General features: G+C 45.8%; 1 protein-coding gene across 1 annotated transcript in view; it reads left to right on the top strand.

Moving 5' to 3' along the window:
* The window catches only part of LOC138583003 (polycystin-1-like), a 569,194-nt gene that overhangs the window by 381,032 nt on the left and 163,009 nt on the right, over positions 1-25,153 (top strand). The window contains exon 33 of the mRNA XM_069654860.1: positions 17,867-17,931. Within this exon, the coding sequence (XP_069510961.1) occupies positions 17,867-17,931 (65 nt within the window). The remainder of the gene's footprint in view (positions 1-17,866; positions 17,932-25,153) is intronic.

Genomic DNA, 25,153 nt, shown 5'->3' with positions numbered 1-25,153 from the left:
TCTTGTCACCATCATGAATCTACCAATTCCAATGACAGGGCCTGGGCATCCGAAAATGGAGGATGCTCAGGGCACCAGTCAATTCAGCACAAGCTGCCACCAGCCCATACCCTGATCTGTGGGCCACCCACAGGTGCCAAAAAACATACACTAGGGGTACAGGGCTGTACCCTCACCCATGGGTGCCATAAGGTATCCCATGGGTCCGTACACCAAACCAAAAGAGAGAGCTGCACCGCCAGGAGTCCCACAGGAACTCCTGCGCGGAAAACACAACAGAACATGCGATAAAAAGCAGTAAAGGACAAGGATACAGAGGCCCTGTCCCTCCGATGCATTTCCAGCATCACAGTTATGATTCAGAAGTCAAAAAGATAAGTAAAGTTCAGGTAATTAAACTCACTCCATCCCAGTCACTAGGATAGGCCTAGGAAGAAATCCTTGACCAGGCCTCCAGCGACCAAAGTCAGGAAAGAGTGATTTAGGGACAGAACCTTACAGCCATGTAACCTTATGGAGAACACGGGGGAAAAGGAACAGGTATGGTAACTTACTCCCCTGATTCCAATTTCTCCAGAGATCATTGCTGAGGTTCCAGAATCCAATAGGGACACAATCACCTGTGCTTGGTCTGGCCAAGGAAGGCCCAGGGACGCGATTGCAGAGCTGACTTTCGGATGATGGATTTAGTTTTGGTTGGTCTCAGTGCTTAGGAATCAGTTTCAGACACCTTCCAGCTAAACACCCAAAGGAAGAAAAGGATAAGACTTCTGCAGAGCAGGCAGCCTCAGGAGACCTCTAGGATGTAATGGAGATGAAGAATTGCAACAGAGTCACCACGGCGGCAACAGGCTATCTTCCAGGAACAAAAAAAGGAGCAGGTCCTGCACAGCCTCCTCTGATGCAAGAAGTCTGAAGATGCAGGAGCAGGCGTCTTGTTGTACAAGTTGAAGATCGTATGAGTTCGAAGGATGCATTCGGAACTGCAATGGCTGCAGTGAGGTAGCCTAGGAGAGTGCTGGTCAGTCCACTGGTTGGTCCAGGGTCACTTTCAAAGGTTCAGAAGGTATGGATCCTCGAGCAGGGCTTGAGACCGTTTGTTCCCACCGGCCCATGGGTTGAAGTACTGATGAGGGTCTTCTTGAGATCAGGCAGAGGAGCGGGACTTCACTGGGACATCACTTGAGTCAGAGCTGGTCAGCTGCAGGGTCGTCCTCAGGCTTGCTCTTCTTTGTAGTGGACTTGGCTTCAACAGTAATTTGAAGAATGGCTGCAGGACTCCTTCTTTCATCCAACCTCTGGACTGGAAGCTTGCCCAGGTCCACTAATGGTAAAGATGTGCACCACTTGCTGTGGCTATCCAATCATGCATAGTCCACAACATCTGCCAGCAACAGACATTCAGGCACCAGGATGTAAACTGCGAACAGACATTCCCAGCCCCCGCATCCAGGCTCACAGGCTCTCAAGCTCTCAACTCTTTGCCTGGTAAAGCAACAGATTCCAATATATGCAATTCTGGACCCAAGAACAATCTGAACAAAGAACAAGCAGAATCCTTGTGGCAAGGCCATCTTGGGTGCTAGCCAACTTTAGCAGGCCTTTGAAGTAAATTGTGCATAAGTAACACGCATAAAACAGCAGAAAAATATCTGCTGCCACCAGCTAATCATAGGCACATTGTAAAAGTAACCAAAATCCCATTACAGAAAAAGATATAAGGATACAAAGTATCCTAACCACACTTCACTTTAGGGTGATTTATGCAATCATAGTACAGTCTCTCAGTACAAATAGTCTTATGGACTGACCAGTTTTCCCATAAAAATGAGCACCATGTGTGACAAGGCCTGCTTACAGGCTGTGTCAGGGAAGGGAGTGTATACAGACCCGCTCCTCTCCCCACCTTACCGATGATGATGGCGAACACAGATGGGGGAAAGCTGCAGGGGGAAGCAGCAGAGGGAAGCCACCACGGAGTAGCAATTTATACTTTGTCGCAGCAGACAGCCAGCAGCCTAACACCGGCCATGCGAAAGAGGGGTGCAGCAAGGTCTCCAGGGATCTACACGCCATTCTGAAAAGGAGGCCTTATTAATGAGGCCCCCACCAGCTTACCAGAGACATTAAGATTGAAAGGCCCATCAGTAGGCCTTATAACACAGGAACTCCAGTTCCACAGGAACTCTTTATCTTTACTTGACAGAGATGCTTCCAGAAAAGGGGGAATGGTTTACAAGCCCTTTTTGAAGCCTCCCTAAGCACTCCCCCTGCCACACCCCCTTGTGCCTGGTATGTGATTGGACAGGGTGAGTAGCCAATTCTGGGAGGTGGTGGGGTATTTAAGGAGGTGTGTGTAAGTGTGCAAGTGTGGGTTAGTTTGGTGAGGACAAGTGGTGGAGACTTACGTCCAAGAGACCAGAGGAGGCTAAAGCAGAAAGCAGTGCAGAAACTATTGGGGAGAGGCGGACTCTTGAGTGTCTGTGTGAGAGAGAGAAGAGTGGGAGTGGGAGTAGGAGAGTACGACTAGTGGAGTGGAGCAGAGGGTGTGGCAGAGTTAGTAGTAGGAGCTGGGAGTAAAGATAGAAGGTGGCAGGAGTAGTAAGAGAAGGACAGAATTGGTAGAGTGGTATTCGGTAATAGAGGGGTGAGCAGGGCACCATATCCCTCGAGGAGGAGTAAGATCGAAGGGTGGAGGTAGAAAGGCAGAGTGAGAGTTTCAAGGGACAGTGACGTGGTGGGAGGAGAACAGCATACAGGACCAGTGAAGCGGAGGGTCAGGAGTGAGAGGGTGTGAAAGAAGTGAGAGTGACGCTGGGCGAGAGAAGGCACCATTCCACATTTCCTAAGACTACTAAGCAGGGATAGGAGAGGGAAAGATAGACGTTCCCTAGGGAGTCAGATAGCCAACGTTTTAGGGTAAACACCTTCGGTGTAGAGAAGTGAAAGACAGATAGAGGTTACTGATCGTTGAGTTGCTAGCAAGCCGGTAGGGGCGTCTGGGGTTGGGAGGCGGGACCCAGGCCTAGGGAAGATGAGAGAGGAAAGGGCCAGCCCTAGAGCCAACCACAAAGGACCCAGAAAGCCAATGGACTTTTCGTTAAGACTCAGCGTGATTCTTTGGGACTGAATCCTCCTGTCACGCTTGTCACACATGTCAAGGGATGTAAAGCAGAAGGCTTTACTTACCTCCAAAACCAAAATGCCAGGATGGGAGTACAAACAAAGCAAAATTAATGTGTCCCATACAAGTCTTTGGGGGGAATGAAGCAAAATGAAAATCTTTCCTAACTCGATTGAAAAGTCAGAGTCCAGCAACTACAGCGCTGACCTTTAGTTCTTGAGTGACGGTTCCGTTGTTGGTGAGGTGCTGCAGACAAGCAGGATGACCCACTGGCGAATCTGTTAGACCAAAGAAGAGGCTAACTCAAAAAGTGGTGCAGTGCAGTTGTCAGGTCATTCATGTCACAGGTCAGGTTACCGGGAGAGGCAGTCAGTCTAGTGAGTGCAGACCATGTGTTATTTGGACTGTGCAGAGTCTCAACAGCACTTTGAAAATTGATTTAAAAGTTGACTTCTGTAATGATAGGCCAGTCCTTACACATTTCTGTATCCAATATATGAACTGACAAGCAGAAGGGTTCTCTAGAAACATGGGATTCCTTGAGCCTCACAACATGGCTGTGCTCAGCTAGTTAGTTCAAAGTGGCATTGGCTCGTCAATTCCAACTGGCCTGGAAGAGCCTTGCAATTTGACTCGTCTTGGCAAAATGTCAGAGCAAGTCTCTCTCACAGTCTTCTTTGGTTCAATGTTAGTCTCCAGCTTTGAGACTCATCACAGGGTTAGACAAAGTAAGGATGCTGATTTTCAGATTATTTAGGAACAATTGGATCTGAGTGTAAACTCAACTTCAAATGAAAAGTGTGCATACCTGCATACCTTTGAACATTTGTCAGTGACCCAATCGCTTGTGGGTTGCTACAGACAAACCTTTCTGGGCTTCTTTCCTTTGAATTTACTCAGCTTTTGTTAAGTGTCTAGGATACCCTACTCATTCGCCAGTGTTAGGAAAGATTTCTCTTTTGGCAACTTTCCCTTCATAATTCTATGGACCCACAAACCTTTTGCTTTTATTGTTTTACCTGTCCTGAAATTTTACAGGGAATTGAAGCCTTCATCTTCACTCCCCTGGTGTTTAGCTCCTTTTGTCATGGGGAAACTGATCAGTCCTTCAGGCTATAAGTAATGGGAAACTAGGTTTCCCTTTTGTCTTTTACCTTTTTTGGTAGCATTTTAACATTGCACTCAGCATCTTACAATGCAGTGCAATAGGGATACTTTTGTAGTACCCTAGTCTTTTACGCTTTGGATTGTTCATTACTTTTATATGTGCCTAAAGACAAGCTGGTGGCAGCAAATATATAGTTGACAATTTTCTTGTGTGCACATTCGTGTTTACCGCGTATGGCTACATACAATACAGTATGGCTAAAATACAATATCAATAGAGTAATTTGGTTTTGCAAACATTCAAAGTGGGAACACACTAATCAGTGCATGATAGCAGCATCAGGACTGCTCAAAACAAATGATAGCTAAAAACACCAATCCCTCATCCCTGAATTGTCCTAAAGCATGCCATGTAGAAAGGTATATAAACGAACATACACATCTACTAATATTTAAAAAGATGCCCAATGACTACGACAACGTGCCATGTAAAAGTAATAATCAACAGTAGTACAAAGTGCAATGTGTAGTTATAAATATAATAATCACCGAAAAACACGTTCAGATTAATTAATGTTGGACAACATTTTTTCCTAAGCATCCAAGCCTGATGGAAATAGCTAGAAAATGCAAATACACCCAGATCATCAGCTGTGTGTTTGGACAAAATCAACACCTCATGTAGATGTCTGATATTGTAAACCCAAGATTTACTTTGCGAATGGGTGTCCTCTTCCTGAGACGTATCAGCAAGAGCCAAAATGACTGCATAATGCAATGCCTTTCTATTCAATTGGAGCCAGTGTGTGACCCATTGAATTTTGGTTTATGAGGACTCTTCTATCATAGCCTTCAGTTACCAAGAAGGGGAGGAGTAGGAAGATTAGCTGTGATTGAGAAGCAGCCAGAGCAATATTCTAAGTTGCTTTTTGGTGAAAACCAGAAAACAGTGACACCGCACAGGTATTTGCGGGCAAACTACATGACAAAGAATAGAGGAATCTGTAAAAACCAGTGGATGCTCATACCATTCACCTTTATAAAACATACACAGCCCCTGATGAATGTCTGGCATATCATAGTTACTGAGGACAGAAGCTTATATGTAGGGCAAAGATTATCATATGTTGCAATTTAGGGTCCGCGGACCTATACTATGGGTAATCTTTTATTTTTATTTTTTATTTTTTTATTAAATTTACCTGAGTATACACAACTTTTTCAAAGTATTTCAATTTCAAACTTTGTACAATATTACATGAACAAACGGAAAAAGAAAATTCAAATACATGTAAAAGAAATACTATGAGTAATCAGGTGATAGAGACTTGATTTTGGATTGATCTGACTATTTATGTTTTATACCATCGGAAATGGACAGTGATGCAAAAGTTAAAAAATATGTTTTTATGAAATGAAAAAGTGATTGCATTGTTATATTGCATAATACAATGTTTTGATGTTTTAATTAGGTGCATGTGTAAAATAAATCCTGCTGCTGCATGTATTGACATTTGAGATCTGATATGCAGTCCTTATATCGTCTAGAGACCTGCCTTTTGTTGATACAATATTGTCTTCCCACTGAGTAGGAAGGTTTTACACCCCCAGTGGGCTGTGCCCTGATGAGATTTGTGATATTGTATTTCAACATACTGGTTTTAGATACCATTTTCTGTATTTAATATAATAGGGGCATTTAATGCCCCATATTGTTTGTTACAGCTATACAAACAGGGCATTTCTCAGACTCGATCACACGCCATTGAAGTAATAGCGAGTTCAAAGGTAGCGAGCCAAACCAATGTCTCATATACAGTGATATTCCCTAGGTATAGTTATATTATACAAATAGTCTTTCACCCCTAAAACAATTTTACAGTGATGGTATTATCAGGGCTGTTGCCAATTAATTAAAATAGCTAGGAATATTTTGCTTCAACCTGGCAGAGTATTCTTTCTGTGATCAGTGTCTTAGTCTGAGGGTTGATAGTTGCAGGGTTTCCCCAAAGATGGTCTAGTTTTAGGGTGGTCAATTCTTCCCTAATGTTTTTACACCACAGGATGTATCTCCTGCCATTTTTCAACAGAAGATCAACTAGGGCTTCCCTATTTTTGAACAACTTGCGAGTAGCCCAAAGTGGTACCCACTATAATGTTGGTCTACTAACCAGTGTACCAGCTATGCACGTTTGGGCTAATTCAAGGTGCAGGGCCAGGTTTGAGGTGCTCTTTGGTAATGACGCTAGGTTACCTGTAACTCGTCACATTTAGTATACCCCCAAATATCATCCCCATAGACCGCTGTGGCCTTTCCTTGCATATTGTTCAGTTCATGTTTTGGCGATAGGGCCCCACTGGCAAAAGAATGTGCCCCTTTCAGAGTGGCATTTCTGGTTTGATCAGTGCCATACAGGGTGGTTTTCATTTCCCCCTCTTCCATTGATTCCTCTTTGGACAGTTTTCTGCTCGCTCTCCTGGAACTTTGTATCTAGAGATGTTCTGTATTAAGCCCATGTAGGTTTTTAGGGGACACATGAGCGTAGCGATGGTGGGAGAGGAGAAGTACGTGTTGGAAATGGGCCTCCCTGATTGTGGTTCTCCTTACTTCTTGGGGGATATGCCTGGTAGGATTTCCCAACCTCGACACCCCTTGGCTTGGCTTTTCCTCTGACAAGGGTGGATGTAGCTCCTTGAGGGTTGTCTCCCTGTCCCTTTCCCAATTGGGCTAGTCTCGGGAGGATAGCTCAGGGGCAACATGCTCGCCTTGGAAGCAAGACGACACAAAGCAACACAGGTTAGATCCCCGGTTCCGCGCTTAGAAACCTCTGGGTATTAAGTGCGTTATAAATAACCTATCTTATCATATCATGCCTCTGCTCGTCATCTGCAGTGTATCCCACCCCAGTGCTAGAGCCTTTCCAGCGACAATGCCAACAAGTGGCTTCTGTTGTGTAGAGAGATGCTAAAAGCATATGTGTTCTCATTCCTAATCGGTATCAGGTATTAATATCGCCACATATATGGTCGCCGTAAATAATATTGCCGGGAAAATGTTGTGGCGATATTATTACATGGAACCTCCTAATCTATTGGTGCCCAGATCTCCAGCACTTAGATGTCCATGTAATGTTGTTGGTGCACTGTTGTGGTTTATTGGCTTTGTGGGTTGTTGCATAGATGTCAATTGGGGGGGGGGGGGTCACCTGAGATAGCAGCTGCTACCCCTGTGCTGATGCCTGTTACCCCTGTCATAGTGCTTGCGACCCCTGGAAGACACCCAAGCAGAAGGCATTTGGTATAATCAGGCTCAGGCTAGCATGGAAGGGCAGGTTGATCCCTTTGCTGCCTGAGATTGGCTGCAAAGGGGTAATAAAATATGCAGATGCTTTCCTGCTAATTGGATTATCAAAAGTACCGTGAAACGGTGCATCCAGGGTGTCAGAAAGGAGTATTGGATTTGGTGGACGCCGGCCCACATTGCACACACATGATCCACCCCCCTGACTCATGTTAACTGCCCTAGTTTAAGGCAGTGCTGTTGGGGCGTCAGAATGTCCGGCTTGACTGCAGCATGTGTCTGTGTGCAGAGATTTTAAAGGATGAATTGGCACAGACCTTAAATCTATCGGCTGCAAGGCCAAGGCAGGGCATCAACCATATCACAGAGCAAAAATGGTAGCTCTGGTCTGAAGGCAAATTAAGTAGAATGCTTAAAAAGAAGCGAGTAGTTACAAGCAGGAGTGGACTGGCCTATAGGGCACTCTGGAGATTTCCCTGTGGGCCTCTGCACGCTGGGCCTCTTTTGTGTGGTATTTCAAAATGTTCCCATAGGAAAAGGGTTGGGCTTGCTGCAAATGTGTAATATGGGGCCACTTTTCCAGGGCCTCTTTTGGTTCCCAGTCCACCCCTGGTTACAAGAAAACACAGGCAGGAATTCCTCTGTAACAGCACTTCTGTGACAGCTCCTGTCTGAGTGAGAGGCTGCAAGGGAAGCAGAACAGTGGCATGGGAAGGGTGGGAGGTTTCATCTCCCAACTGAAAGGAATGTGACCTTAAAGAAAAGCCTGGAGTCTAGTGAGGGGTTGCAGTACAACATTCTGGGAATCACAGACTCACAAGCTGCAATTTATGATACTTGCACAGCATGTTCAAATGCAAGAAAGTGGCTGTCTAGGTATTCATGATATAATCTGGATGTAGGCACGTTTTGAAACTATGGGGGGGCATTTTCAACAGGGTTTGTTTAAACACAGTATCAGCTGGTGGCTGTTATTTATTTTAATGTATTTTTCTTTTCTTTTTACAACACGCTTAATGCGTGAGTTTGTTTCTAAGAGCGGATCCAGGATTCGAATCTCTGTTGCTCCGCGGGTCTTGCCTCCAAGACTAGCATGTGCCCCTGTGCTATCCTGCATTCCTGTGTTCCTCTTTCCTGAGTTTAGAATTGACAGTGCACACACAGGGACGAATACACTCTACGCTACTTTTTAATGCATGTGCTCGGCATTTAGACAAGGTCATACAGTGCTAAGCACTAGTGTGCTCGTACTTTTTGCATAGACTTGATTAAAGCTCAGCAGTTAAGTGGTTAAAGGCTGAATTGGGCCAAACTTAAGCTCTGTGAGTTGCAACACCACGGCAAGGCTCCAACTGTATTGCAGTTTTGGTTATGATCTGAAGGCACATTTTATGGGATGTTTTAAAAGGAGCTAAATGTTGCAAGAGAACACAGGCGGAAATGTATCTGTAACCTCCTACCTAAGTGAGGGGCGGCCAAGTAAGCATAACAGTGCTGGGGGAAAGGAAAGGGTGGGAGGTCTTATCTCGGCAAGGTAAGGTGCTAATCAAGTGTGCTGACAGTGATAAGCGGGAAGGTGGGTCCCAAAGTGCTGGAACCTCGGAATCTGGGAACTGCAGAAGTGGCTGAAAGGCTCGGTAGCCTGGAAGGTGAGAGTCTGAATGATGGACAAAGCACAGCTCCAAAGAACGCCAGCAGCGGATTGGAGGGACAGCAGCGAATCATCGGTTGGGTACAGGTGGCGAACGGAATGGCAGAGGTGCCAGCGGAGCGGACCAGCAGCCACTTACAACACACAGGAGAACCCGGTGCCCCAATAGTTTCTGTCTCAAAGGCCAAACAGCTGTTTCCTAAACTCTGAAAGCAAGATAAATGACATATAAGAGGCAAGAACTGTGTGAAGTGTGAACTTCAGTGTGCAGGGGGAAGGGCCCCTATGTGTAAGCCATTGCGACAAAGGGCGGTGGTGCCAGTGCCGCTCCTTCATATGTGCACATGGTATTTTAACACATAGTTCACCTGCTAAAGTTTCGCTAATGAATCTCTAAATACATGTCCTCTTTGATATTGGAGTTGAATCCTGTGCAGCACAAACAGCTCTTTTATTTTCAAAGATAATAAGGCTTGGTATTTTGAATGCATGTCCCAGTATTTGGTATCCAGTTTGTTTCCAGTGTTGCATTTAAATGCTGCAGATGGTGAACGTGCTTCCAAATATTTTGCATTTGTGTTGGAATTTCATGTAGTGAAAGGGACTGAGTGGTAGATAGAGGTATATAGGTTGCTTTGTGTTGCATTTGTGGGGTTTTGGACGCTATTGATAACTGCTTGACTGTTGGCAGCACTTTCTAAAGTTGTGGGCAAGTTAGTAGGGATGCAATGGCTGAAAGAGGGAGAAACGATACGCGCAGTGTGAGGAACAATCCTCTCAAATGTCCAGTTCAGAAGACCATGACACTCTACAAGTTCAAATTTTATGTTTACTCTAGAGGGCCTGTAAATTAACCCATTAACTGCCGATGAGTCAAAACCAAGGTGAATGTGTACTCATCTTGAAGACAGTCATTACACATTGTCACGGATGGCTGTGCAACCTCCCAGACTCCAAAGAATGGTTAAATGTCTTCCTTTCACAAATAAAGAAATGTATGGATGGTTAGGTCGCAGTCAGGGTCCACTGATGGGCTTCCCTCTCACACCCTCCCATGGGTTCTCTGCACCCTAACTCAGGCGACCCTCAAACCCAGATTTTCATAGAACCTGATTTTTCTTGTCTGGCTTGAGCGGGTTGGAAACAAGTTCTCACCAAATTTCTGACTTTCTCAGTGTATTACCTAGTGTTCTGGCCCATGCGATGTACGCTGGTCTGCCGGCATTTCGATTCCTCCCACTCTTTCCGCAAAAAATGTCAAGTACATCTCTGGACTTTCTTCTATAGACCAGTTTGAATGGGGAGGGAAGGGATGAGGCTTATCCTGTATGGCAAAAAGGGCCTATGGTAGCAAATGCTCCCCTCCCCATCCACTATGTTCCTTAAAATACTTTTCAGAGTTTCGTTGAATATCTTGAGAGTCCATCATTCTGAGGATGACAGACCAATGTCCATAATGTCCTGATGCACATGAACCATGTCATTTCTCCCGTCAATTTTGACATGAAACTGCTTCACTGGTGTGTCAAAATCTCCCGAGTGAATCCCACCTGGAAGAATGGAGTCAGTACTCTCAGGGTGGCTTTGGTTATATTGCTCCTTAGTGGGAAGGCTTTGGGATACCTGGTTGCATATCCATGGTTATCGGAATATATTTATTCCCCATTCTAAAGGGTTCAAAAAGACCCACAAGGTCAATTACATTGCAAAGGAAAGGGATGTCTATGATGGGGTGTTGTTGCAGTGGGCCTCTAGGCACATTGCCTGGAGATGTCTTCTGGCATATTGGACATACAGCACATAATGACTTAATGTGGTCATATATTACTGTCCAATAGAGTTGGCTAAACACACTCTGTTGGTTCCTTTCCAGACTAGATCCCCCGCAGTAGTGCTTGAGTGGGCCCCCTTTTGGAACAAACAGTTGGTATTGGTTTATTTCATCCTCTTTTGGGTTTGGGTGTGTACATGAAGTGTGTTGTCTGCCGTGTCTGCTCGCCTCTTCAGAAATGAAAGCCTTCCAGGATTGCACCAGTGAAGGGTGTCTTCACTGGGCTCTGCCAATTTAAATTATGCCGATATGGTACCCCTTAGATGGGGTTGGATTTCTCTTTGGGCTTTTGTTATTTCTCCAAACACCACTTTGTCTCTCCCGTCTGTTTTAGGTCCTCAACATCTACCAGCTTCTGAGCTATGACCTTCTCACATATCAGCTGGGCAATGGGTTGGCAGGCTTTACCACATAGGTATTGTTCCCCAGTTTACAGAGGATGACCTTGACTTCCCTTTGGTAATCTCCGTCCATGACTCTGGGTCCCACGTCTAAGGAGTGCTTCTGTGCCAGCCCAGACTTCGGAGAGAATCTCCCATATGTGCCTTTGGGAATCAACAACTCGGGCCCGTCTTGACCAGTGCCTTCCCACTCCATGCAGACCCCATGCTGCTGCTCTGGGTGTAGCCTTATCAGTAATCAGGCAGTTATGGAAATTGAAACCAGCTTGAGCATTCTCCAGGGTAGTGGATGGCCTCCGTCTAGTGGCCTTAACAATCCCATGATGACACCAAATGCTGTGGATCGCTGTACAAACTCCAAGACTCTGAAGGATATTTCATTGGTCATTATTTCACAAATAAAAAAATGTATGGTTTTTACTGTGGTTAGGCTGTGGCAAGACTTTACTAATGGGCTTCCCTCTCTCAACCTCTCATGGGCTCCCTCCACTCTAACCCAACCAGGTGTCCCCAAACCCAGGCTTTCCAACTAGCGACCGGTAACACCTGTTATCTAAGGCCACAGCCTTATCTATCTGGCTCCCCCCGGTGTTCTTTCGAATATGTGCCAAACGGCCACTCCCCAGGTTTTCTCAACAAGAATGATGCAGTTGTTATTGTGCCAATGCCAGACACACTGATCCCCTCTCCCTCTCTCTGTCACCTCCTTTCTCTCTTTTCCCTGATCTTGCTGCTCCCTCGCGTTCTACTCTCACTCTCCCTTTCTCCTGTACTTTCTCACTCCCTCCCGTCATGTTCCCTGCTCTCTCTTTCTTCCTCTGATGTTTACACTCTCCCTCCACTTACCCTTCTTGACTCCTGTCTCCTCATCTCCATCCTCCTGTGTCCTAAAGTCCTCTCCTCTCTTCCCTGTCTCTTCACATCACTCCTCACCCTTTCCTCTCCCATCTCCACCCAACACCTACCACCTCTCATCCTTCTCACACATTTTTTTTTCAAACACTCTCTTTCACATTCAAAACTTCACATTTACAAACTGTACCACTCTCTCACAATTAATGGCTTCCCTGCACGCTACACAAACTCTGCCACCAACTCCTCAGTTCTCTTCTCCACTGTCTTTCCTCTACCTGTTCTTTCAGTTTGACTCCCCTCCTTCCAAGCTCACCCATAAAGCCCACACTCTCAAATCCATGCATTTTATTTTCATACTTATAACACTGGTCCAAGTGGCCCCTGCTTGTGGGAGTATCACTGGCACGGCCCCAGTTTCTTTCCGACCTCCGTAGGTCTTTCCAATGTGCGCGGGGCAACGCCTTCACCGCCGCAACCGGATCAAATTCTCTGCCCGCCGGCTCTTGCTGTGCCTGTGCGCACCCATGCCGCCTGGGTTAGTTTGCGCTCCCTGCGCGTGTTCGTCACCAGTCTAACACTGTCCGGAGTGAGAGATGGCCTTTAACGGGGTCGCGCACCACGCTGCACAGTAAAGAAAAGACGGATCTGAGAGTGCTCTGAACACGTCTTTATTCTTCCCTTCCAAACACATACTAACTTGCTTCTCCCGCCCCACGTCACTTCCCTCCCTGCCTCCTGTCCCGCCCAATCCCTCGCCTCGAGCCCGGAATTCACTTGTCAACGTGACAACACTGTTCTCCTCCTAGTTCTTTCACCCCTCCCTTTGATTAGTTTGAACTTAGAAAAGCTTCCCGGTATCGCTGTGCAGCTTGCTTTGTGCATGGCCTCTCTCTCCTTTGGTTTGCTTCCTTCTGGCTTCACCACTGGGGGCTTCTAGTGCTTGAGGGCCTGGCATTCAAAAGAGGAAAAACTGGCCAGAAAAAGTACTGGGAGGCATCATGTGACAGGAGGCAGTACCAGTGTTTCCGATCAAGGCCTGTTCGGGGTTTTCAGTGACTGGGCCCCACAAGTCCCACTCCCTGCCTCTGAGACAGGATTGGCTCTGGCTTCGGACCTGGTAGGCCCCAGGTTGGGAGGGGCCCCTGCTCCCCTCCTGATGGTTCCAGCCCTGTTACACCATCACCCCTTCTTACTCACATAGTAATCACAATTCGCTCAAAACAAGAGCTGCCCTTTGGAAGTTGCACGCTAAGCTATTCTTAAAATAGGTATCACTTCCCACTTAAATGAAATCCAGCTGCAGCGTAAGCCCTTCCCCCTTCCTTTTGCATTATTTGAAGGCAAGACGACTGTTGTCTACCACTGACCTCAGAATGTTTTTAAAAATGTTGTGAACAATAAATACATGCAGTTTAAAAACATTACGCAATCCTAAAACCCCCTCCCACCCACTATTTTGATTTGTGTCATTTTCCACTAACTGCAGCTGCATGTAATATGGAGCAAGAGTAGACAGCATGGCGAGCCAGTGCACCCTTCTAAATCTGCATGAATAAGCTGGATGGACCTAGTTTCAGCAGCGGCTAAAACAGGGATTTACGCCAATGCTGATATCTCTGCCATTAGAGTGTGGATTCGCGTTTTTAAAAATTATTATTATTATTATTATTATTATTATATTTATTGAGAGCCAACCTAGCTTTGAGAAGCTTTGAGAAGCATCGGAGCACTTTACAGAAGTATACAACAATACAGATACATAACAGAGCGCTTTTCGGAGGTAACAACAGAACAGCTATACAGCGGGGGCTGGGGGGGGTAGGATACAGAGGACAGAGGTGGCGGGGATTAGGGGGGTGGGTGGCGTCAGGTGGAGCGAGGTGCGAAGTGATGGCCTAGGTGTTGAGGCGCAGAGATTCCTTGAGGAGGTGAGTTTTGAGTTTGTTTATGGCATGAGTTGCAGCTAAATTCGGCACCTCTGATAATAGCATTTGTTATACACTGATAAAAAAAAAAGCTGTGGAAGTGGATGGCGAGTGATCGGGGCATAGAGTGAATGAAATGTTTTCCCACAGTTCAGGTTTTTTGTCTTTTCTTCCTTTCTACTCTTTTTACTGTCCTCCCTGGCTTGATTCAAGTTTGTTTTAGAGCAGTGGTGATTTGAAGCTCGAAGAGGGTTATTTTAATTTGATTTATTGAATGTAATATGGAAAATTGAATGAATGTGATAATGGAGGATTTGTATATTAAAGGTTTACATTGTGTATCTTTCTTTGAAACCAATTTTCTTTGAAACCAATAAAACATAGAAACAAAAATATACATATATTTATACACTGATAATCAGGTGAGTATTCACACTCAAATGTTGTGTTTGTGCCATTACCATGCAGAGGAACAGCTGTGTGCCCGCAGTGTATGTTCTGTGTAACGATAGGTTCACACATTATTAAGAATAATGACGACACCTCTCCGCTGCGCCCTGAAAAGAACAGCAAGAACGTGTTTAATGATTATTGCACCAAAAAACAGGCAGCTACAAAATGACACAACAGCCTCTGGCGATCCAATAATATTGTCTGATCAGCTGCAAATTGGCACGTGGCTCATGTAGGGCAACAAGAATATCCATGGCTTGGATGAGTGTGCCATGCCCGGTGGGCACCCCTAAAGCCAGCCACCTGTCGGTTACTTAGTCCTAAATAAACAGTTGTCTTTGCAGCATGGCACATACCTGAGCTGCAATAAGAGTTCACATCTATCACAGGTCCACTGCATGGCACATACCTGAGCTGCAATAAGAGTTCACATCTATCACAGGTCCACTGCATGGAACATACCTGAGCTGCAATAAGAGTTCACATCTATCACAGGTCCACTGCATGGCACATACCTGAGCTGCAATAAGAGTTCACATCTATCACAGGTCCACTGCATGGCACATACCTGAGCTGCAATAAGAGTTCACATCTATCACAGGTCCACTGCATGGCACATACCTGAGCTGCAATAAGAGTTCACATCTATCACAGGTCCACTGCATGGCACATACCTGAGCTGCAATAAGAGTTCACATCTATCACAGGTCCACTGCATGGCACATACCTGAGCTGCAATAAGAGTTCACATCTATCACAGGTCCACTGCATGGCACATACCTGAGCTGCAATAAGAGTTCACATCTATCACAGGTCCACTGCATGACACATACCTGAGCTGCAATAAGAGTTAACATCTATCACAGGTCCACTGCATGGCAGATACCTGAGCTGCAATAAGAGTTCACATCTATCACAGGTCCACTGCATGACAGATACCTGAGCTGCAATAAGAGTTCACATCTATCACAGGTCCACTGCATGACACATACCTGAGCTGCAATAAGAGTTCACATCTATCACAGGTCCACTGCATGGCACATACCTGAGCTGCAATAAGAGTTCACATCTATCACAGGTCCACTGCATGGCACATACCTGAGCTGCAATAAGAGTTCACATCTATCACAGGTCCACTGCATGGCACATACCTGAGCTGCAATAAGAGTTCACATCTATCACAGGTCCACTGCATGGCACATACCTGAGCTGCAATAAGAGTTCACATCTATCACAGGTCCACTGCATGGCACATACCTGAGCTGCAATAAGAGTTCACATCTATCACAGGTCCACTGCATGGCACATACCTGACCTGCAATAAGATTCACATCTATCACAGGTCCACTACATGGAACATACCTGAGCTGCAATAAGATTCACATCTATCACAGGTCCACTGCATGGAACATACCTGAGCTGCAATAAGAGTTCACATCTATCACAGATCCAATTATTGCTGAAATGCTTGGTCCACAATATCACAACAATGATTATGTTGTAGGCAAAGGAAAGGAACTTGTGAGCTTAGAGGGTGTACAAGAAATGTGCGATTAAGGTGTGTGTGGTGTGTGTGAAAGAGGGACGGGGAGAGGTGTGTGATAAAGATGAAGGGTAAGAGAGGTTGCACGTGTCTCGTCAAAAGAAGATGTTAGTTGGAAAAATGGGCTGCATCTGGGTGCCGGGTCTGGTTCGGGATGTCTGAGGTAGCACTGGTTAGAAGATATTGTATGTAAAATTGGCTGTTCCATACATGTGATGGATGTATCTGGTTAACTGGGCACAAAAGGACGTACTTGGGCATATGATCCTTCTCTTGGCATGGACTATGGTTCTATGGGCCTCATTAACAGGTTGGTAGTGCGGTAGAAACGGTGGTCACGTGTCAATAATGGTGTTACCGCTCCTTTACGGCCGCATTACGGCACAGCCGAATTCCAAGTTTGCAGGTCAAGTTGTGGATTTGCCGCCAGCAAAAAGCTGACTTTGCCTGCGATAATCAGGGGATTTACTACGCAGCATTACTGCTCTCAGTAAATTTGCCAAACATCCCCATGGAGTCCAATGAACTCTAAAATAGGGATTTACGCAGCCGTGTGACCACTTGTAATCCCGTCGTAATGCTGCGAGACCATGTGGCGGTAATCTACATGATTTTGGAGCTAACCGTCAAACTCATAATAGGGCCTTTAGCTTAATAACAAGGCTAATCCTGACACGTAACAGTGTGTTTCTGCCACAAGATTGAATGAGTTTTATTGCAAACAGAACTGGGCATGCAAAGCTGGGCATTGTAGTCTGTGTCAGTGCCTGTGTCTCGGTTCCAGGGCACATGCATCTGTTTCTTGGCATTTGAAGTTGCTCCAGCGTTTCCTATAAGGCTGGGGCTGTTACTAGGATGCTACTGAGATTTAATAGTAAGTGGCACCTGGGCAATGCCTTCTGTGCCAAGTGTGAAATATCAGGGTTGCATCCTGGTTATATCAAGACAGCCCCATCGATAGCATAGACGTGGCAGTTAAACAGTCTTTATTTGCATGCTTAACCTTTTTGTTGCTGCTTTTGAAGTCATTGGGGTCACAGTTCATGTCACATTACTTCCTGTGGTGTCATCTGGGGCAGAATGTATTTAATGTTAGGGAGTGTGAGGTCACTGCCGCTATGGCTGGTATTTTGGTGAATTTACCCATCTAGGTTGTTGGCATCTTCATTGTGTGTACATTAGCACATTGGTTGTATTCGTTGTTGTTGCTTTGGTTGTGTTGATTGTAAGTGGCCTGGTTCTGTTGGGGTTTGATGCCATAGTGTGCTTCAGTGCGCTTCAGTGTTGCTGATGTTATTCTGTGGCTCACCGCTCTATTGCCTCATCGTGTTACTTGTTCTGAGCCTGATTGGATATGCTGTACGATCCCTGGCTTGTGAGTTATTAATGTCCCTGCTGTGCTGATTGTGGGTTGTTTGCGTCTTGGTAACATGAATTATATCCTGCTTCTGTGGGTTGTTGATGCCTTGATCGTGTGGATTGTTGGTGCCTGCGTTTTCGAGGGTCAGTCCCCAATTCTATGTGTTGTTGTGCTGGATCTGTGGGCTCTTAGCGCCCAGGCTGTGTGCATATGTGTCTTGGTTTTATGGGTCACTGTCCTGGGTGTGTGGGATACTTTTGTTCTTAGTTTAATGGTTATTCTTCTGCAAATCACAACTGTGATATTCCTTTTCAGGAGTCTTTTGTGAGCCGGAAACAGACTTGCAGCCCGGAGAATCCTGTTAAACTGGACAACGAGAGGTAATAATGCTCTAAAAGAAGGGGGAATTCATTAACCTCAGGTATCATCATAGAGAGCGGGGGTCTGGGGTGGGGGGAGCAGGTCAGTGAAGGAAAGGAAACTGGGACCTCGAGAGTCAGTACTCTGGAAAAGTTCCTACATCCTGTCTCCCTTTCTCAAGATACACTGGATAAACTTTTAAAGAATGCAGGGGAAGAGGCCGGAGGCAGGACATGACATGCAAATTAAGCCAAACAGGTTCCTTAACGAAGCCTGACCAAATTGTGAATGAGCTTCTGCCCACATGCCTGGTCATACTACGGCACTACATACCTAAACCAACTCTTCGGAACATCACCAAGGCCAACTTAGCTCTATCTGCATGAGCGTGTCTGGCGGATGAAAACATGATGCCATAACTCACCCAATAGCATTCCAACATGCAGCATACTACCTCTTGAGTAATAGACATGCTTTCTGTTTAATAGCTAGAGTAGAAATCCACTTATGTCACAAACATTCTTTACACTTCAGTAAATGTGCAGCTGCCTCCATACATCCAATGTCAACAGCTGGGTTTACCATAGTCTTGGATTTGGGGTTGTTTTACCAGTGGCTCAAATTTCCGCGGTGGAAAAGACTGCATGAGAGATGTACGTCATACATAAATGTTCGTACATTTCTCATGCGGACATCTGTGGTAAAACAACCCCAAATCCATACCAACACTAACCCCTGCCCACACCCCCTGCCCCGCCCACACCCCCAACACACCCCCTACTTACCATGCATCGCGAGGCGCTGTGTCCCTGCAACGCTGGTTCCCTTTCACTTCCATGATCGGGAACCGGCACTGCAGGGTCCTTTGTTTTTTTGGTTTTGTTCTTTTGAGCGGGTCAGCTGCAGGGGTGTCCCCGCAACACCCCGCTCACTATACTTTATAGTATAGTGAGCGGGGGGTTGCAGGGAAAAGCCACCGCAGCCTTTTTTTTTTTTTGGTTTGGATTAGCTCCACTGGTTTCCTCCGCAACCCCCGCTCACTATACTCTAGTGAGCGGGGGTTGCGGGGGACACCCCTGCAGCCTTTTTTGTCAGTCTGGTCAGCTGCGGGGGTGTTCCCCGCAACCCCCACTCACTATACTGTATAGCATAGTGAACGGGGTGTTGCGAGGGACACCACCGCAGCGCCTGCAGACTTTGTTTTTCTTTTTTTTACCTACCCCACCAAAAGACCTAATATACATGCCACAAAAAGTTTGAACTTTTGGTAGTTCAAACTTTTTGTGGTATGTATATTAGGTCTTTTGGTGGGGTAGGTAAATTGGATTCGGTAATTTTGGCCGAATCCTAGTCTTGAGGTGCGATATTTTGACTAAGTAAGGTCTACCTTCTGAGGAAGCCACCTTGTTAGTTTAAATGAACAACCAACAAGGTGCACCCAAAATGAGGGAACAAACTCTCCTCCAGTAGAGGGAAAAACCCTGATGTTTTCCTCCCAAGGGTTAAGTACAGGATGCAAGTAATATCCAAAAAGGGCCAAATGGCAAACTTCAGAAGTAGCAAGGAAGAAGAAGTAGGAACCCCTCTGGCATGGAATGGCTCAGGAAAAAATCCAAAAAGAAATTAAAGGAGTACCGTCTGTGGAGGGCCTAGGAAAAGGGGGCCAGGAGCCAGAAGGGGCCAAGAAGGTGACGGAATGAATAAGCAGAATACAGGGCACACTAAAACAGAGCACAGACTTACGCAATAAGGCGAGCCAGATCCATCCACTGCTGTGGAGAAATACACACCAGCGGGCGGTGAAGTGCCGGCAAACCGTAACCAGATATCCGGCAAGGCTCCATGCGGGCGCCATCTTGGAAAGGGCTATGTGGAAGCCCTGCAGCGCTATCTTGGAATGGGCAAGTCCATGGACGCACGTGTGCAGTCATCACATTTTCTCACTGTGACTTCAGCTAGATAAAGGCAACACAACCCATGCGCTGCTGTGCTCCACAATCAAACATGCAAAGTTAAAGTCCGACGGATGAGAGTGTGCACAATAGGATGGATTTCATACTGCACAGTTAAGTATATAGCATAATTAGCTTTTTATGACCCCTAAGGCAATACTGACGATCTGATACAATACCTCAGCAAAGAGCACAATAAGAAAGCAAATATATGGGGATTTTAGGGGTGCTAAACAGGAACACAAAAGACTGGGCTCCCATAGGGCATTGTGCGAACTTAGGATGGCACGTCAAACACTGGAGGAACATCTCGCTGACAGGACAGGTCAGGCAATGCTGAAGACTAAGGAGCACGATTACTCCAATGGGAACCGAGCCAATCGACTTTTGGTGGCTAAGTCGCGTAAGCTCCAAAACCGAAACGCAGCCTGGCCCTACGTGATAGTCAGGGGGTGGTGCAACGGGGTGAGGCCGACAAACTGAAAATTATTTAAGCCCATTTTGGGCGGGTGTTGAAAGAGGGGCCGCCCCAGGGGGATGCTCAGACCCAGTATCTACAGCATGCACATCTTCCTAGCGGGACTCCCTGGAGGCACATATACTTTCAGGGGAAGTGTAGGGGCCTATTAAAACTCTGAAGAACAAGATCCCAAGTCCTGATGGGTTCATGGCTCTCTTTTACAAAAAGTTTAGCGCGCTCCTGGTTCCCCTACTGGTGGAACTCTTTAACTCCTTTAGGATCTCTGGTAGAGTCGCTCTTTCTATGAGGGTGCCCACCACTGTCCTGATACCGAAGCCAGTTAAGGATCCAGCACTCTGCAATTCTTACCACCCCATTACTCTTACAAACATGGACACAAAGCTCTTCTCTAAAATGTTGGCCAGGTGTATAAAGGAGGTCTTCCCGAAACTCATGGATGGCGACCAGACAAGTTTCATCGTGGGATGCAGTACCCACAATAATGTGAGGAGTGTATTGAATTTACGGCAGGTGGGACGACATCAGGAAGCGGATATGGGACTCATTGCACTAGATGCCCACAAGGCTTTTGATAGGGTGTACTGGGGATATCTTCAGAGGGCCTTGGCACGGTTTGGGATTGGCCAGGGGTTTATTAAATGGGTAATGGCAACCTACAAGAGTCAATACACCTTCTCTCTGAGTCAATGGGGTGCTGTCATCTAGCTTATCCATCACCAGGGGGGCAAGGCAGGGTTGTCCGCTATCCCTGCTGATTTATTACCTGAGTATGGAGCCGCTTGCCATCAGGATCAGAGTGAATAGGGCTGTAGAAGGGATTTGGGTGGAGGGGTGGACTATAAGGTTTCTCTTTACACAGAAGATGTGCTGCTCACCCTGACCAACCTATCCGTGGTTTTGTGTGAATTGGAGGAATTCGGGCCGGTCTCTGGATTTAAAGTCACATGGACTTGACGTTTCTCTGCAGCCTCTGGAAAGAAGTGAGATCTATTACCTTGCCCCTATAAAATGAACACGCGAGGCCATACCCTATTTGCGGAAATTTATAGATCTAACTTTCCGCCGCTATTCCAGGAGGTGTCCGAGGACCTAATTAGATGGGGCTGGCAGGAGATATCCTGGTTTGGCCCCGTTGCAGCGGTCAAAAAGTACCTTATCCCATGCCTCTTACATCTTGGTACGGCCCTCCCGACAAGGGTCTTTTACCCAAATTTGCATACGCTTCAAGGTAAGATTTTTAAATACATTTGGGGGCACAACAGAGCTAGGATTTTTAGGAGGGTTCTCCTGAGGCCAACTGGGAGGGCATTGGGTCCCTGATCTCTTCCGCTATAACTTGGCCACACAGCTTACTCATGTGGTCACCTGAGTGGATACTACATTGCAGCCAAAATGGAAGACAATTGAACAGGCCCAATCGGCTGTTGATCTCCACTGACTACCTTATGTTGATAGGGGCTTTCTGGGACAGGAAGGTTTATTTTATTATTGGCCACAGCCAAGAGCACACTCTTCTATATGGGAAGAGCGCTGAGTAGATGGGGGGCAACTATGGGGTTGGGTCCTCACACGACTGTTTTGAAAAACCCTGGCTTACGGCCTGAATGTGACCATGGGAGCTTTGTGAGGTGGGTGACGGGGGGGCCTGACTTCGCTGTACCAACTATTTAAGGAAAACAGTCCGATGACCTTTAATGAGTGCAACCTCGCTTTTATACTACCGGAAACAGAGCAATTTCACAATGCCCGGCTGCGGCACTGGGTCACACATCCTATCACAAAACAGGGAGCCACTAGACAGCTAAATGCTCTCGAGCTGACACTGCAAGGGGGCTTGTCATGGGCCCGGGTCTCAAAATGATATAAACTGTTAGATACAGGGGCTCCAGTGGTGCGACTACCATACATGACATAGTGGGAAGATGACCTGGGTGAGATTATAGAAAATGAGGCGTGGCTGAGAATATGGGGTAGGATGCTTAAGTGCTCTAGATGTGTTACAGACAGGGAGTGTTCCTATAAATTCTGTTGTAAGTGGTATCTCACACCAGAAAAGCTGCACCGTATATTGCCGGACTACTCATCCTCTTTCTGGACGGGTTGTGATGCGGTAGGCTCTCTTTCACATGATATGGCAGTGCGGTAAGGTGAATCTTTTCTGGAAGGAAGTGCTCTCCAAAATCAAAGATATCACAGGGTTGTCACTCCCCATGTATCCGCGGGTAGTATTATTGGGGGATACGAGGGCTGGGTCCTTCTCTCTTATGGGCTCTATGGCTGCTCTGATTGGGTATCTCCTTCTAGCTGCAAAATGGACTATCGCCCAGACTTGGAAATCGGCCGAGGGTCCGGTAATCCAAGTCTGGTGGATCATAATATAGGACACCCTAGTTGCGGACACGATTACAGCGCTGGGTACAGGGCGATACGCTAAATATGTCACTGTTTGGAAGCCATTTATTGACTTTACAGAGAACTATCCTGCTGTGGTTGCCAAGCCTCCTCTGCTGCAATATTGGTGCTGTAATATTGTTTGGATCATTAAACTATGTCTGGCTAGGCCCAATAGGTAGGGTGGGAGAGGTGATATGGTGCAATGTACTCCCCATGACTAAGCTTGGTATTATGGAATCTGTGGCCTGCTGCTGTTGAACTGAATGTTAGATATCATGTAATTTCATTTGCTGCCTCTCACAATGTGTTAAATAAAGTTTTTTGGGGCAAAAGATATCAAATATATAATACAAGAAAGGAAGATGAATTTCAACAATTGCATTTAGACTGCCTTGGATGGGGCTGAGACATCAGTGAGACAGACCCAGGGACGGCAGGCACTCATTTTAGGGGAACATCGCTCAATGCGGCTCAAAGTGGAAACTCGTACACAAAGTAAGGCTAGAGGAGGAAACAGAAGGGTACAGCCCTCACAAAGTAACAGCTATCCACAGGTGCCCTCTCATTAAAGAACACCAGTCAGGACAGGACTGCGATTCTACACACAACATCAATGGAAAGAAACTCCCATTTTACTAAATAATCAATGTGCTGCTTGCTCTCTAGTTTCAATAATGTAGTATTTGATTAAGAATGACCTCATTTGATTTGCCCATAGAACTTCTGCTTTACTCATATCGTTTATGATACTCTCTATTCATGGTTAATATTTATCCTTAGGAATGCATAGGCACCCTCTTCCCTTTCCCTAACTAAATAAATACATGTGCTGTTTATACTTTGCAGTGTACATTGTCACATGATTCCTTAAGTAATTGACTTCCATTGAGGGTCTTATCACACTCAAACTTTCCACAGATAAGTAACCCTGGAACAATTAGCATTTGGACTCCCCTGTCTCTGAAAGAAAATTAACCTAACTAAGGAGACTGTCCCATAAGAACAGAGTTACTTATCTCTTTCTTTCAACTTTGTCTCGGGGGACAATGCCTCTTTGCCTTACTTTACCTCCCGGTTCTCAGATACATCTGTCAATGGACAGGAACTCTTATCAGGTGAGAGGTTCAACATTACCATTTGGTATATATATCCACCAAAACATCTGGAACCCTTGGGTGCATCTCAAGGTCATCAGGCATCCATAACAAGCTCAGCACACTTAAGACTTCCACAACCACCTAACGTTGAGGTTGTCCATAAGATTGTTGCTTTTGTTTTCCTTATGTACTCTTTATTTCTTAACAAACAGCAACATGTCTCTTGCATAGATCCCTGCTTACAGGATCATTCTATCGTGCGTTATTTCAACCCAATGGTTGTTACCCAAGTATGTTCCATTCGGCTCACCCATTCTCCCTCACTCTACCCTACTGTCCTACGCTTTCCCTATTTCCTCTGCTCCCACAGACTAATGTCTGTTTTACCACCCTGGGCGGGATTACAATTCGCTCAACCACGGACATACATACATACATACATACAAACAGTAAGCTCTCCCAATTGGCCACCTACCCAAAGACTGGGATACAACAGTTATAACAATTCATTACACTGTTGCAATGGAAATTCTGGAGGAAAACAGTGGTTAAATGTATTACATGCTTTAGAAAATCTAAGGAACATCAGAAGTATTATGAACACTACCCTAAGTCCAGGCGTAGCTCCTGAGCAATTGTACAACCAAAATCACATTCACATAAGTAGTTTGACTTTTTTAGAAGAGTTTTTAATTAATCCAATCAAGGTGTCTCATGGGCTAATATAACACAAAGTCTTAGGTGTGAAGCAGCACTGTCCTATAAAACAACTGTAATCTTACATGGTGAAGAAACGCAGTCTTTTGAGTTAATTAGTTAATTTGCATACCCACAAATCAGTGCTCAGGAGCTCTGAACTAGGGGTGAGATGGTTCTTTGGTGTGTGTGGCTCATTAGCTGAAATTGTCTATTTTACTTTCACATCTCAGGGAGAAAGTTTTTATTTTTATGCATTTTTTAAACCCACCAAGGACAACATCATTAAGTAAGTGTGGTTAGGGTGATAGAAACGGGTAAGTATGCACGTACAGGTTTCCAGATGAAAGGGAGGACAGGCACACACGCTTCCTACATCCAGGTTTCACTAAGAAAGATGGAGCCATGGGCGGCTGTAGACAAAGACATTACCCTTGATGGTGATTTACACAGTCTGAGGGGGGTGAGCAAATACGGTATGCAGGCCTTCTCAGCAGACCCCCCACTAAAAATGATTCCACAATCCTAGATCGAGGAGTATTCAATCTACCAAGTTCCTTGATAGTTGCAAGCTCCAGGGCCCTCATCAAACTGACTTCTAACCTCTGAATTCTACCGAGTC

The sequence above is a fragment of the Ambystoma mexicanum genome, chromosome 3q (genome assembly GCF_040938575.1).
Source record: "Ambystoma mexicanum isolate Mex_15411 chromosome 3q, UKY_AmexF1_1, whole genome shotgun sequence".
NCBI lineage: Eukaryota > Metazoa > Chordata > Amphibia > Caudata > Ambystomatidae > Ambystoma > Ambystoma mexicanum.
The sequence above is the reverse complement of the archived record's forward strand: the minus strand, read 5'-3'. Positions and strand labels throughout refer to the sequence as shown.